General features: G+C 38.1%; 1 protein-coding gene across 2 annotated transcripts; it reads left to right on the top strand.

The window, feature by feature from the left end:
* The first annotated feature begins 2,851 nt into the window (after positions 1 to 2,851).
* LOC130914346 (acyl-coenzyme A thioesterase THEM4-like) lies at positions 2,852 to 12,433 on the top strand. 2 transcript variants are annotated; one of them, XM_057833443.1, is made up of 7 exons: positions 2,852 to 2,888; positions 3,070 to 3,226; positions 5,201 to 5,390; positions 5,489 to 5,651; positions 6,746 to 6,856; positions 8,633 to 8,757; positions 8,837 to 12,432. In XM_057833443.1, exons 2-7 carry the CDS (start codon positions 3,101 to 3,103, stop codon positions 8,878 to 8,880), a joined length of 759 nt encoding a protein of 252 aa, XP_057689426.1. In that variant the 5' UTR covers positions 2,852 to 2,888; positions 3,070 to 3,100; the 3' UTR covers positions 8,881 to 12,432. The 2 variants fall into 2 exon arrangements, with proteins under 2 accessions (XP_057689426.1, XP_057689427.1); XM_057833444.1 differs by having other exon boundaries at positions 2,853 to 3,226; positions 8,685 to 8,757; positions 8,837 to 12,433.
* The last annotated feature ends 3,632 nt before the right edge of the window (positions 12,434 to 16,065 follow it).

Here is a 16,065-nt window from a genome sequence, read left to right as displayed (position 1 = left end):
TTGCTGTCTAGTTTAATTAATTGTTCAATGTCATGTTTTATTGGTCCGACAACCATGAACGGATATATTTTGTAATGAGCAAGGTATACTGCTTGTTTGCCTACGCAAGGAACAATAGTTATAAATGTACATACGAGGGGTATTCAAAAAGTAATGCACCCAACTTTATTATGTACAAACAAATTATAATAGCAACATGTATAATACATCAAAAGAAAGGTACAAGTGTGAGGATTACCTTTTTACCCCTCCACATTGTCTCCACCTCTCAAGAGCTACAGTCCACCGATGAACGAGGGCATGTATATGTTGTAGAACTCAGCCGGTTGATCTTTAAGCCAATTCTTGACAGCAGTTTTCACTTCGTCACTGCCGTATCGGTTGCCCTGGAGTCCTTCTTTCATTGGACCAAAGAGGTGGTAGTCTGATGGTGCCAAATCAGGAGAATATGGCGGATGTGGTATCACATTCCATCCAAATGAAGTGATGACCTCCATGGTCCTGATGCTTGTTTGAGGATGTGCATTGTTATGCTGGAGGAGCACATTTGCCATGTCGAAGTTGGGGCGAACACGTCGAATTCTTGCTTTGAGCTTCCGAAGAGTCTCAATGTATACCTCAGAGTTAATGGTTTCCCACTTCGGCAAAAAATCCACAAGGATTACACCTTGAGAATCACAAAACATGGTGGCCATAATTTTGCCAGCTGACTTTTGGGCCTTGAACTTTAAGGTCCTTGGTGAATTCTCTCATTCGCTGTCTTCATGGTCTTCAGTATTGTTTTTAAATCGCTGTACCCATCTTTTTACAGTACTATAGTCTATGGTATCATCCTTGTGGACATTTTCCAGCTGGTTGTGATTCCTCAGAGGGGTTTCTCCCTCTGCAAGAAGGAATTTGATTACAGCTCTTTGTTTCTGACGAGCTTCAAGAGGGGCAGCCATTTTGGAAGCCAGTTTAAGCTTTAAAAATCTGAAAATAAGAAAAATATAACAAACGCAAAAAGGTGTGTCCTATCATGTTTGTGCCAAATATAAACAAGATTGGTAAAATCCTGTACGAGCAATGCACTTGAGTGCATTACTTTTTGAATGCCCCTCGTATGATGTAGAAGAAGCAAATTAGGCACACACAAACTAGACAGCATAGGCCAGACATGTCCAAAGTCCGGCCCGGGGGCCAAATGCGGCCCGTGGTCAAATTTCATCCGGCCCCCAGCCTCTGTCATAAAATCAATAAAGTCTGGCCCGCACGCAGACTTAATAAATTGGTCAGCAGTACTGCTACCAGCGTATGAAGTATCTTACAAACTAAATGCTGCTCCTCATTTACCCACTAAAAGGCAGCAGCACTCTAAGCAACATTACCCCGTGTGACACTTTACTCCCAATTTTCTAAACTGGGGACAATCAACAAAAAAAAGAAAGTTGACTGCAACTGCTGACGCTTCAAAGATAGATGGAAATTGGACTATTTCTTCACTAAAATAAGCAACAACTGTGTCTGCCTTATTTGCAAAGAGACAGTCGCTGTTTTTAAAGAGTTCAATGTGAGGCGATATTACCAAACGACATGCTGACATGTACGACAAAATTACAGGGAAGATATGCAGCGAGAAATTGAAGCAATTTGAAGCTAGTTTAATTTCACAGCAAGAGTTTTTCGCAAGAGCCCGAGAGTCGAAAGAGAACGCCACAAAGGCTAGTTGCGAGATTGTTGAAATTATTATTTAAAAAATAAAAAATAAAGCAAATGTGACACACAGAATGGCTTGCTAAAATTTGCTTAAATATATTGCTCTACGTAAAGGACGTCAGCCAAGGTCGGCCCCCCACATTTTTACAACACCAAATCTGGCCCGCTTTGCAAAAAGTTTGGACACCCCTGGCATAGGCTAATGAATATCAAATCTGAAGTGATCTGTCGTCTGTAGTGTCTGTAGTTGTGCAATTAGTACAAAGCACAATGATAATGGATGATAAAATAATTTTGAATTTACAAATAACCTTAGGATATTGATTTAAAATTTATGAATGAATTCATATGAAGAACAAAAGCTTTTTGACAAAGGCTTTGACTAGACCTCCAAAGCTTCCTATAATTTTAATCCATATAATTTTAATGTATTGAAAAAAACAAAACAAAACAAACAAAATAAGACAATACAGTCCAGTTTCATCATCATAAACAGAATTACATCAAGTTGCAGTTAATGAACTAATATTTTTTGATTTATTTAAAATACATTAAAAAAAAAAATTGTCAGTGAACCTGGCTCATTGGCTGCCATTGACAAAGATGTCCAATTCATTTTGACTGGGAGAGCTGATAGCGATCAAATGTTCCAAATTGGAATGGATGTCAAAGGCAGTGAAACATGATCACTACAATGGCAGTAAATGAGTTAAGAGACTTAATAGATCTATTACTTTATTTGTGTGGATTTTATTAGCAATATTTAAAAGACCTTTTGCATATATGTATTCTTGTGTTCAAAATAAGTCTACAATTACCATTTTAGTCATATTATAACCTGTTGGTTATAATAAATAATACAATAAAATAATAATAAAAATAATACAATAATAATAATACTAAAAATTTTCAAAAATCTTTTTATGCATTTCTCTACATTTTCCCAGAACTTGACTCTAAATTCACATATCACATGAAAGATGAGTTATTATTATTTTTTTCAATCAACCTCACCGAATATAAAATATAAAATTCTTGCGTTTACGTTATGTAATTATTTCCCCTTTACGTTATGAAGATTGTCTCGTGAACAATCGACTGACATGTAAAACGCGTGACGAATCCCGGAACTCCAATCACGTGAGTTGAATGACGTCATGCCTGCGTCTCCCTCATGGCGGAAGTTGACAAGGGTGAATCGGTTTCATTGAAAGTCATTTAAATCAGTCTGTACGCAGTGTTTCAGCATCGCTGGACAGAAACATGTTATAATTATATTTGCGGTAAATAACTAATGGGCCGTTTGTGATTTTGAACTCTTTTAGTGAACTTCGTTTTACCTCCATAACTGACCAACACTTTACTGTACCTCAGTTATACTTGTTCAGCCCTTGTCACTTCGAAGATGGTGAGGAGTTTGTTACGAATATTAACGGGTTGCCAGCGCTTTGCTACATCTCCATCCGTGTACCCTCACGCCTGCCCTTTTACTTGGCTGTCATTCAGAAGCAGCTTTATGCGGACCATGGTGGTATGTACATTTTGCTAGAATAGACGTGATGAATGGTGGACTATTGTTATCGATAATGCAGATAAAAATCAATTGAAGAAAGGAGTTTCTCTGACTGATTATATGATATGTCATGGATATCAAACATTAGCAGTGCCTGTAATGACATCCCATGCCAAAATAGGTAGACAGATCTAATATACTAGTACTAGTCCTTCTCAAAAAATTGGCATGTTGTGATTAAGTTCATTATTTTCTCTAATGTACCGATAAACATTAGACTTTCCTATATTTTAGATTCATTGCACACAACTGAAGTAGTTCAAGTCTTTCTATCTCAAAAAATTTGCATATTTCATCCGACCAATACAAAAAAGTGTTTTTTAATACAAAAAAGTCAACCTTCAATTAATTATATCAGCTTTGCACTCAATACTTAGTCGGGAATCCTTTTGCAGAAGTGTCTGCTTCAATGCGGCCAGGCATGGTGGCAATCAGCCTATGGCACTGCTGAGGTATGGAGGCCCAGGATGCTTCGATAGCCGCCTTAACCTCATCCACAGTGTTGGGTCTGGTGTCTCTCAACTTCCTCTTCACAATATCCCACAGGTTCTCTTTGGGGTTCAGGTCAGGAGAGTTGGCAGGCCAATTGAGCACAGTAATGCCATGGTTAGTAAACCATTTACCAGTGGTTTTGGCATTGTGAACAGGTGCCAGGTCGTTCTGAAAAATTACCTCTTCATGAAGTGCTCCAAAATCTCCTGCATTGAGCCTGCCCTTGATAAAACACAGTTGACCAACACCAGCAGCTGACATGGCACCCCAGACCACCACTGACTGTGTGTACCTGACACTGGACTACAGGCATTTTGGTATTTCCTTCTCCCCGGTCTTCCTCCAAACTCTGGCACCTTGATTTCCGAGTGACATGCAAAATTTGCCTTCATCTGAAAAAAGTACTTTGGGCCACTGAGCAACAGTTCAGTGCTGCTTCTCTGTAGCCCAGGTCAGGCGCTTCTGCCGCCGTTTTAAGTTAAAAAAAGGCTTGACCTGGGGAAAGCGGCACCTGTAGCCCATTTCCAGCACACGCCTGTGCACAGTGGCTCTGGATGTTTCTACTCCAGACTCGGTCCACTGTTTCTGCAGGTCCCCCAACGTCTGGAATCGGCCCTTCTCCTCAATCTTTCTCAGGGTGCGGTCACCTCTTCTGGTCGTGCATTGTTTCCTGCCACACTTTTTCCTTCCCACTGAGGTGGCTTGATACAGCACTCTGGGAACAGCCTATTCGCTCAGAAATTTCTTTGTGTCTTAGCCTCTTGCTTGAGGGTGTCAATGATGACCTTCTGGACAGCAGTCAGGTCTGCAGTCTTGCCCATGATTGCGGTTTTGAGTAATGAACCAGGCTGGGAGTTTTTAAAAGCCTCAGGAGTCTTTCACATGGGGTTTTGAGTTAATTCGTTGATTCAGATGATTAGGTTAGTAGCTTCTTTAGAGTGCCTTTTCATGATACGCTAATTTTTTGAGATAGGGATTTTTGTTTTTTCTTGACTTTTTTGCCAAAATCATCAATATTAAAACAATAAAAGGCTTGAACTACTTCAGTTGTGTGTAATAAACCTAAAATATATGGAAGTTTAATGTTTATCAGTACATTACAGAAAATAATTAACTTTATCACAATATGCTATTTTTTAAAGAAGTACTCGTAGTATACTTTCAGGTTTATGAGTTGTTTATTGCAGCATGGCTTTCCAAAAAATACCTCAAGGTTCATGGTAATGTACAGTGTGTACCCTAGCCGCCATCACCATCTGGGATCACCGATGACTCAAAATTAGGACACGTGCGATGAAATTTTATTAATACTAGTACCGTACTTGGCTTTACTGGGCTTATACACAAAAAGTAATACTGTATACACTACTGTACTATGCATGAAAAGATAAGAATTGAAAACATTGCATCCTCAGCTTCTATCCCGTTCTTCGCCTCCAGACACTGCCATTCTCATTTCCGCTCAAGCCTCGGGACTTCAGTTTGCCGAATTCATCATGGAATGCAGAGATGATGCGCCTGTATGACTACTACAACAGCCAATGCGAGGTGGAAAATGAAGCTGGAGAGAAACAGCGAGGACCCTGGCGGAGAGTGCCTAGTTATAATCGCACCCTCAAGTATGCCACAGGTAATACGTAACATGAACTGCCAACAGTTGTCTTGACAAATACAATTCAACAAAATTTGCATGAGGCTACTGACTTGTGACGTTTCTTCTGTCCTCAGGAGGAGCCTATCTCAGCAAACTCATCCAGTCCAAAAATCGCCTTTTTACACGCAGCATTAAACCTACAGGAGCAGCATTTGAGTATGTTATATTTATTAACAAAGAAGAGCAAAGGAGTGTTTGCATTTTTCAGGCTGGACATCTATTGGAGGGCCCACCAGGGTGAGTTGTATTTTATTGATTTTCATAAAATAATCAATAACTTATCTTTTGTGTTAAGACTTCAGCCACGTAAAGTTAAAAAAAAGTTTGAAATTGACTTTTTTCTGGCCAAATTCATTGTCTTGAAGTTTATACTCCTATGAAATGACAACTTTTCCTTAATATGATATTCAGACAATGTATGCTTCCTTTTCATACCACTACCTCTTTGTTTACTGTTGTGAAATGAGAGCGGACGAAAATGTCCTGTATGTCTTGTATGTATAGTATGTATATTTGACAATAAAGTTGACTTGATACTTATGACTTTATTTTGATTTAACGCAAATCAAAATATGTTCATTTAACTTTTATATAAATGAGCGACATGGTAGATGAGTGGTTAGCATGGTCTATGACCTTCCCTTGTGTAGTTTGCATGTTCTCCCCTTGCCTGCTTGGGTTTTCTATGGGTACTCCGGGTTCCTCCTACATCATATAAAACATGCATGGTAAGCTGTTTGAACACTCAAAATTGTCAGTAAGTGTGAGTGTGTGCGTAAGTGGTTGTTTGTCTCATTGTGACCTCTGATTGGCTAACAACCAATCAGGGTTTATCCCGCATACTGCTCATATTTAGCTTCGATGGGCTCCGGCACCCCTGCTAACCTTGTTAGGATAAACAGCACAGAAGATAAATGAATGAAGGACTTGATGTTAAATGGTGAAATTTTTTGTTTGGTAATAGAGCTATTTTCATAAAATATTCTAATAATACTGTATAATTACTGTTACTATAGTTTGTATTTACATATGACCACATCTTTGAATATTGGAAAATTGCAACTCAATTCAAATTCAAGATAACATTTTTCTTTGACTATTGTTGTATTGTAATCTGACATTCTCACCAAATTATATTGTTTTATTATATTGCATACATTTTTTGTAATATTCTGATAGAAGTATTTATTTTTTATAACTTAATCACCTTCAATACATAATGGTTCTTGTCAATATTTATTTTTGTGTGAGGTATGTGCCTTGTCATATTGTACTGTGTTTGGCGTTTAGTGAGGAAAACTGAGAATTTAAAATATGCATGTATTTTCCAGGCATGTCCACGGGGGGGCAATAGCCACTATGATTGATTCTGTTACTGGCGCTCATGCAGCTTTCCTTTCTGGAGCAGTGATGACTGCCAATCTCACTATTAATTACCGCAGGTAAACAAACAAACAAACAAAATCCATAACTTGCAGTATTTTTCCTATTATCTACTCAATTGTAATTTTTTACTCTGTTGTGTTATGATTTGTTTGATAATATACAGTGCCTTGCAAAAGTATTCGGCCCCCTTGAACCTTGCAACCTTTCGCCACATTTCAGGCTTCAAACATAAAGATATAAAATTTAAATTTTTTGTCAAGAATCAACAACAAGTGGGACACAATCGTGAAGTGGAACAAAATTTATTGGATAATTTAAACTTTTTTAACAAATAAAAAACTGAAAAGTGGGGCGTGCAATATTATTCGACCCCCTTGCATTAATACTTTGTAGCGCCATCTTTTGCTCCAATTACAGCTGCAAGTCGCTTGGGGTATGTTTCTATCAGTTTTGCACATCGAGAGACTGACATTCTTGCCCATTCTTCCTTGCAAAACATCTCGAGCTCAGTGAGGTTGGATGGAGAGTGTTTGTGAACAGCAGTCTTCAGCTCTTTCCACAGATTCTCGATTGGATTCAGGTCTGGACTTTGACTTGGCCATTCTAACACCTGGATACGTTTATTTTTGAACCATTCCATTGTAGATTTGGCTTTGTTTTGGATCATTGTCCTGTTGGAAGATAAATCTCCGTCCCAGTCTCAGGTCTTGTGCAGATACCAACAGGTTTTCTTCCAGAATGTTCCTGTATTTGGCTGCATCCATCTTCCCGTCAATTTTAACCATCTTCCCTGACCCTGCTGAAGAAAAGCAGGCCCAAACCATGATGCTGCCACCACCATGTTTGACAGTGCGGATGGTGTGTTCAGGGTGATGAGCTGTGTTGCTTTTACGCCAAACATATCGTTTTGCATTGTGGCCAAAAAGTTCAATTTTGGTTTCATCTGACCAGAGCACCTTCTTCCACATGTTTGGTGTGTCTCCCAGGTGGCTTGTGGCAAACTTTAAACGAGACTTTTTATGGATATCTTTGAGAAATGGCTTTCTTCTTGCCACTCCTCCATAAAGGCCAGATTTGTGCAGTGTACGACTGATTGTTGTCCTATGGACAGACTCTCCCACCTCAGCTGTAGATCTCTGCAGTTCATCCAGAGTGATCATGGGCCTCTTGGCTGCATCTCTGATCAGTTTTCTCCTTGTTTGAGAAGAAAGTTTGGAAGGACGGCCGGGTCTTGGTAGATTTGCAGTGGTCTGATGCTCCTTCCATTTCAATATGATGGCTTGCACAGGTGCTCCTTGAGATGTTTAAAGCTTGGGAAATCTTTTTGTATCCAAATCCGGCTTTAAACTTCTCCACAACAGTATCTCGGACCTGCCTGGTGTGTTCCTTGGTTTTCATAATGCTCTCTGCACTTTAAACAGAACCCTGAGACTATCACAGAGCAGGTGCATTTATACGGAGACTTTGTTACACACAGGTGGATTCTATTTATCATCATCGGTCATTTAGGACAACATTGGATCATTCAGAGATCCTCACTGAACTTCTGGAGCGAGTTTGCTGCACTGAAAGTAAAGGGGCCGAATAATATTGCACGCCCCACTTTTCAGTTTTTTATTTGTTAAAAAAGTTTAAATTATTCAATAAATGTTGTTCCACTTCACGATTGTGTCCCACTTGTTGTTGATTCTTGACAAAAAAATTAAATTTCATATCTTTATGTTTGAAGCCTGAAATGTGGCGAAAGGTTGCAAGATTCAAGGGGGCCGAATACTTTTGCAAGGCACTGTATACTTTTATTTAACTGACATTGATTGTTGTTTTGTTTAAAGCCCCATCCCATTGGGAAGTACAGTGTTAATTGAGTCTTCCCTTGATAACAAGGAAGGCAGGAAAACTTTCATTTCCTGTAAAGTGACGAGCACTGATGGCTCCAAGTTGCACACAGAGGCAACAGGTAATATCTTTCAATTTTATGATATGTGATATATATTCTATTTCCTTACTGTTGTTATTGTTGATTTTTCTTTTTATAGCACTCTTCCTGTCTATCAAAGTCAGCCAGTTATTGGGAATGTGACACAAAGCAACTACATTTCAACAAGTGGAGGCCTTTTTAGTGTTTCTCTGAGTGGTGTATTATGTTTTAAAAAATATTTATAAGCATTTAGAAGTTTATTTGCCAAGTTATTTTCGAGAGTTGTTTCTGTACATGTGTGATTTGGTGACAAATGGAAAGCACGTTTACCTCATAGATTGTACGAGGTGTAAGAGTGAGTTTGTATGTTCTCCCCTTGTTTGCGTGAGTTCCTTCTGGATGGGCTTTGTCACCCATCCAGAAATGCATTAGGTTCATTCAATAACCCTGATCTTCCCACCCTGCAACCCTCTAAACTACTTGACAAGGTGTCAAGGGTGGCGATCAGTCCATGGTGTACCCTGTCGCTAGGCCTGTTTAAACTGGGATAGACTACTGTTCACCAGGACCCAAATGAGCCTTGGTGATCGAGAAAATGGTATAATGGATGGATGAACCTCTGTATATTTGACAGGTAACACTTTACATTATGTTAGAAAGGGACTACCTCATGTTTTACTAACCATTAGTGTTTCACTGATACTATTTTTGGCTCCCAACACACAGCTGTGTGGTTTCAGCTGATGCCAATACTGTATCGAATCTACCGATGTGCGTTTTTCTTTTTAATGGGGAACAAATCTTTTTTTAAAACTGAAATACTGCATACTCACTTGAAGGTAAAGTTATTGCTATCATGGCTTGGTCATACACTGTTAAACTATTGTAATTTCCAGACTTTAAACCGCTTTTTTGCGGTTTATATCTTGATTGATTTGTGTTACTACGTAACACTTTATTTGACAGCGGTGTCATAAGACTGTCAAAAAACCATCATAATTATGACCGGACACCGTCATGAGCATTAATGAATGCTTATGACCCATGTCATTAAGTGTCATCCGGCAATGAAATCTGACACTTTGTCATAATGACATCTGTCATAAGCATTCATTAATGCTCATGAATAGGAGTGGGAACCTCTTGGTACCTCACGATCAGATACGGTTTGCGATACAAAGCTCACGATAACGATGATCTGACAATACGGCGATACAACGATTATCGATACATTGGTCAGGAAATCATTCTAGGATATTCTAAAAACAACAAATTAACAGAAAAACAAGCTTCTGCTGTGAATTGGAATGAGTTTATCGCTAGTAGACGTCCAATCCATTTGAAATGGGAGGGTGGCAGCGAATGAAAGTTCGTTCGCTGCCATCCTTCCCACTTCAAACGGATTGAACGTCTATGGCCGTCAGTAGGAGCCAATGCTAGGCAATGAGGTAATTTTGGGCCATTTAAGGTCATTTACCCATTTACCTGTTGATTTTCAGTTACTTCCTGTTGATTTTGGGGTATTTTCTGGGTCATTTCCTGTTCATTTTGTGTTACAGAACAGGAGGGACCTGGGAATCACCAAAATGAATAGGCAGTGACTCAAACTCAACAGGAAATGACCTGGAAATGCCCTAAAATGAACAGCAAGTGACCTACAGTATAAATGCCCTAAAAATCTGACAGAATGACCGAATGCTCTGGTTTTGAATGAACAAACGTTCCCAGTCTAATTGGATTGGGTGTTGAGCACCGTCAAGGCCTTTAGAGTTAACTGAAACACTACTATGGTGGAAGATTTTGGTAGCAATTTGTTGGTTCCTTTTTTTTTTTTTTTTAAAGACATTGACACCTTTTAAAAATGATATCTCGATTCTTGCAGGAGCATATCGATAACCTTTTGGGATACAAAATATCACGATATATCACCAATTCGATATTTTGTCACACCCCTACTCATGACAGCGTCCTGTCATAATTATAACGATCTTATGACGCTGCTTTCAAAGTGTTACAGGTTAATTTATATCTTTTGGTGTAAATATCCCATAATACATTGAGGACAGCTGCGGCTTATAGTTTGGTGCGGCTTATCTATGAACAAATTCCGTTTTCGTGTCAAATTTGGTGGGTGGTGGTTTATAGTCAGGTGTGCCTTGTACTTTCGAAAATTATTGTAATTGTCTGCCATTGACAGCGCTAGATGTCCAATCCATTAGAAGTGGGAGGGTGAAAACAAATGAACGTTGAACGTTCAGTAGTGAACATTCATTCGCTGCCACCCTTCTTTTTCAAATAGATTGGACGTCTACTAGTGATGAACTCATTTCAAATCACAGCAGAAGGATGATTAGATGTCTAACATCATATTAGGGAGGGGAATAAGATAATTTTTTCCACAGAGGCGTGCATAGATGGCGGCCATCTTGGTAGGGTTTGGAAACGTCATCTCGAAAAGTATATATTGCGCAGCATCAACGCATTTTTCTTAGTAATTGTTGAAACTGATCACGCCATTTTATTCCTGTATTGGTACAGATACTAGGCTTGGTATCAGTGCAACACTACTAACAACATCACATATCTAATCACTATTTATGAAACCATAATTTTCCTAACTATGTATCTACTGACTGCATTGAATACATAAAATTGCACCTTTCAGTATGTCATTTCTTCAATGATAAAGCTTTGCAAATGTGTGAGTTATTTAGAAATTCAGAGTTTATGGTGCTGGACTTTCTAAAAGAGACAAACAATGCAACTTTACAGAAGTTTCCTTTATGCTCTTGCAGACCCTGTTTGTGTTGCACAATTCACAATGTTTTGCACTATTTATTAGTTACAATGCTGACAAGGCACACAAACGCACGCGCTTCTTTAAGCGCACGCAGTTCTGTGGTTTGTCGGTCCTATGGGGCCCCCCTCACTTTAACCTCAGTTGTACGCAGTTGGAAAAGCTACCTTGCTATCTTCCAACATATTACAGATATGTGTGCTGAAGCTCTTGTGTGCTCATATGTGGTCAAGTGTGTTGAAGGGAAAGCAGTGCTGCTTGTTGTTTTCGGTTGAAAATTCTTTATCACACTCGCCCAGAGCTAAAACAAATATTATTGTTCACCTGTTTTTGGTTTCCTTCATGATGTGGTATTGAAGATTTCTTATAATGAGGTGAGGTGATGTGACATTGCTCACTAGACAATTCAACACAAAGGCTGTGTTTGAAACAGTGCTTTTCTCAACTCAAAGTATTACTTAGATCACAACAATAATATATTTATTTTTGGAATTTATATTGTAGGTTTAGTTCCTTCAGTTTCGTTGTTGTAATGTATTCAGTTTTTATATACTTTTAAAATTATTTGACTTTATATTGTTTAAGTTGGAGTACTGATGTGACAAGATTTTTTTTCCTGCCAGTTTTCCTGAGTTAAGTGGATCTTAAAGGGGGTTCTGTTTGGATGACAAACATTAGAAAGGTGGCAATGTGAGTCATTGATGACAGAGCTGCAAGGGCCCTGGAAGAATCTTTCCTCCAGGGTGTGTTGTGTGTGTGTGTGTGTGTTTTTTTTTTTTTTTTTTAAAGGAAAAATAGAACTATAATAATGTAATTTATCAAATTCTACAATATTTGCATAATCAAATTAAAGTTTTTGTGCCACAAGAAAATGTGAGTATTGTTACATTACCTGTCTACATTTGTTGCTTCACTGTTTGCTCAAATTTCCTTTCCTTGACCCTTTACAGGGCACTCTTTGAACTCATTGGCTGCCACCAATTTTGGGTCATGTAGGCCACATGTGTATTGCAAATGCTAAAATTGTGGCCTACATGACCCTCAATGCAATGTCCAAGCATGTTGATGCCATTTCTTGATAAGGTTACGTGTTTTTTTCTTTAATTACAAAAAAAGTCGTTCGCCCTAAGGGTTAAGAGGATAGAACACATTGATGTTGTCAGTCAGCCCATCAATTTCATATTGCATTGTATTTGGAGATTTAGTAAGGGAAAGGTATATAGTACCATAAACTTCATAACCTATTGACATGACACGGGAAACGGGGCCGATCCGTAGGAGGCCTATGTTCAAAAACTTCAAATATTTTCAAAACCAAAGCTGGTACAGACCTAAAACCAAAACAAGCAAATACCTTAGGCATATTTGAGTCTCCGTAAGCAGCGGCATCAAAAAATTCAAAGTCGTTCCCTAACAAAATCCCGATTAATTTTTTTTTTATATAAGTAACTAAACTTAAAATGGCTACAAATTCTTAGATTTTACACTAGATTCACAAAAATTACAAATTGCAGAGATAATCTTTATTTTCAGGATCAATAGCAATATTTAACATACATAAGTTTTGCCCAAAATACCAACTTATATTTCTTTTATTTACTGCAAGTTTTCAACAGCTAATAAATCACTCAATTTTCACATCACAAACTTAATACTTGAGGAAAGCATGCAGAATCAATTATAAATATATAAATAGATTACTAATAAATTCTATATACAATCACAACTTTTTATAGAATAGAATAGCCCTTTATCGTCATTAATACATTTGTACAATGAAATTGTGGAGCATTTCCCTTTGCAGTGCATGATAAGTTATAATCTCAAAAGTGACTTGCAAATATAAAATCTAAATAAACAAATTTAAAATGTGTATGAGATAGCCCTATGTTCAGGCAGTGCAAATAATCGAAGTGAAGTAGCAGCAGTTTGACAGTTAAGGCTTTGAATATTGCAGGTGAGTAAGTATTGCACATAGAATATTGCATATAAATGAATATTGGACTGTGCCTTGGAGCATTTCCCTTTGCAGTTCCGACATGAGTGTGTGCCTTCTTCGGCTGACTTTTTACTAAATGAAGCTCGGCCCCCTATGGTAAGGTGTGACGCAAAGCATGACCAAGTGTCAGGTCAATAGGTTATGAAGTCTATGATAGAACTGTATTTACAAATGCGAAACTAATTCTTTTGTTTAGTTTTTTAAAAGGTCAACTGGGTTTTGCAATAAAGCATTTTTAAAGTGTTAACTGCCTCCACAGGTAATGGTATTTAAAGTAGTATCTAGTAGTATCGAATAGTATCTAAACCAAATAACTCACAAAGCATGTCAGTTGTATCACATGATGGATCACTTAGTGCCGTGTTTATTATTGAGTGTGGAAGGTGTATGAATCACTACATCTTAACCCTTTCATGCACGAGTTATGATTAAAAAAAAAAAAAACCTCACAGGGCACTCATTTAACTCGATGGCATTGTTGGTATTTGGACTTTGAACGTTAATTCACCCCTCATTCATTTGCCGCTCTCAATCCTAATGGATTGGACGTGTAGTACCGTCAATGCCACTGAAAGATGAGCATTCACAGCAAGTCTTCCCAGTTTTGATTAATTGGACGTCTAATTTGTCATCATTGGCATGCATGAGTTCTAAATTCTGTACTATGAAAAAACTTAAAATTGTTATTTGGAGCTGTTACCAGTGTATTTTTGTTTTTATCCTTTTTAATTTCATTGATATTGTTTAGAATAACGAGCATTTTACAATTTATTTGTAATTCCCAAAAATAATATAAACATTCAATAATAAAAAATATTTTTACATGTAACAATTTGCCCAATAAAGTGTTATTTGTCTTAAAAAAAAAAAAAAAAAAAAAAAGACCAAAAGTAGTTACTTGCTCCCTAAAGGGTTAAAGGTCCTAAATGTTAACTTTTGAATACTGTCCACTGTAGTCCCTTAAAGGGTTAATGCTGTGTTTCTAAACTTTTGGTTACCTTATTAGGGGGACGAAGATTTTTAATTGCAACATTAGATGTATGTTTGATGCAATGCCACTTTTAGGTACATTGTAACTGTAACACCAACAATAAACTTGAATAATTTCCTTCCATAATGTAATAAATTTAATGTATATCTACATATATGAAATCTTTAAATCACAGTTACAAATTTAACGACCAATTTGGATGATCTCTTGGGTCAAACAGCATGGGATTATATTTCCAAACCGGCCCATTCCCAAACAGAACATGAGCCGTTACGTAAACGCCGATGACGTAACTCGAGTCATGCCGTTGGTCCAAGTGCCGCGAGGCGCACTTGGAAGGAGCCGGTGGGTGACTTGTCCACGGACCGCTGGTCCGTTTTGACACTGCACTCCCGCCGCGAAACCTCTCTCCTGCCAACTCGCGATTGTTTCCAACACGGCAGTAACCAGCGGAAAGTGGAGCACCGGTCCTAATGATGACCGCCCTGCTCCGGAACTTGCTACGAAGGCAGGAAGTGGTCGAAAAATGGCAGCGCGTGTTTTGAAACGTCTGCGTCGGCCTGGGCGCTAGAACTGCAGGTATGGCTCCGATTTAGAAATTTATATTGTAAACAGAGTTAAAAATAAACTGTGTGCATGCGCAGGCCTGACTGATGTTTGGAGTAAATGACATGGATTATGATCTATTTGAAGTACCCCCTGCTGTCAACTCAATCAAAAGAGGTAAATTTCCTATATTCATATGAATTCCTAATACATATGTATCACATTACACACTGTTTAGACCCCACCACCAATTCATTATCACTATTTGCGTTGTCGTGCCATGCATTTGGTCAATATGCCTTCAATGAGGATTTACACAATTTCATTAATCCAACTCTGATAAACATCAATACCACGTCCCAACAATGGAATATACTAATATAAAAACTAGGGTTGTTCCGATCATGTTTTTTTGCTCCCGATCCAATCCCGATCGTTTTAGTTTGAGTATCTGCTGATCCCGATATTTCCCGATCCGATTGCTTTTTTTTTTTTTTGCTCCCAGATTCAATTCCAATCATTCCCGATAATTATTCCCAATCATATACATTTTGGCAATGCATTGAGAAAAAAATAAAACTCGGACGAATATATACATTCAACATACAGTACATAAGTACTGTATTTGTTTATTATGACAATAAATCCTCAAGATGGCATTTACATTATTAACATTCTTTCTGTGAGAGGGATCCACGGATTGAAAGACTTGTAATTCTTCAAGGATAAATGTGACTTTGTATATTGTGACTAAATATTGCCATCTAGTGTATTTGTTTAGCTTTCAGTAAATGATACTGTAGCCATTTAACTGTTCTGCCCAAATGCATGATGGGAAGTGCAACCATGACTGTGCGTAGTGGCACCAATTGATATATCTTCTCTGCGTTGAGGAATAACATAGGGCGTTTAGAAAAAGATCAACTACTACCTTTCTTCCCCACATTGTTTCCCACGATATTTCTAATTGTTGAGAGAGGGACTGTAAGGCTTTAGCCAACTAAAAAAAGGCCC

Source organism: Corythoichthys intestinalis, chromosome 4, assembly GCF_030265065.1.
Source record: "Corythoichthys intestinalis isolate RoL2023-P3 chromosome 4, ASM3026506v1, whole genome shotgun sequence".
NCBI lineage: Eukaryota > Metazoa > Chordata > Actinopteri > Syngnathiformes > Syngnathidae > Corythoichthys > Corythoichthys intestinalis.
The sequence above is the reverse complement of the archived record's forward strand: the minus strand, read 5'-3'. Positions and strand labels throughout refer to the sequence as shown.

Coding starts and splice junctions, on each gene's coding strand:
- LOC130914346 (XM_057833443.1), top strand. CDS start 3,101: ATGGTGAGGAGTTTGTTACGAATATTAACGGGTTGCCAGCGCTTTGCT. Junction 3,227..5,200: donor GCTTTATGCGGACCATGGTG/GTATGTACATTT, acceptor CTTCGCCTCCAG/ACACTGCCATTCTCATTTCC. Junction 5,652..6,745: donor CTATTGGAGGGCCCACCAGG/GTGAGTTGTATT, acceptor TGTATTTTCCAG/GCATGTCCACGGGGGGGCAA.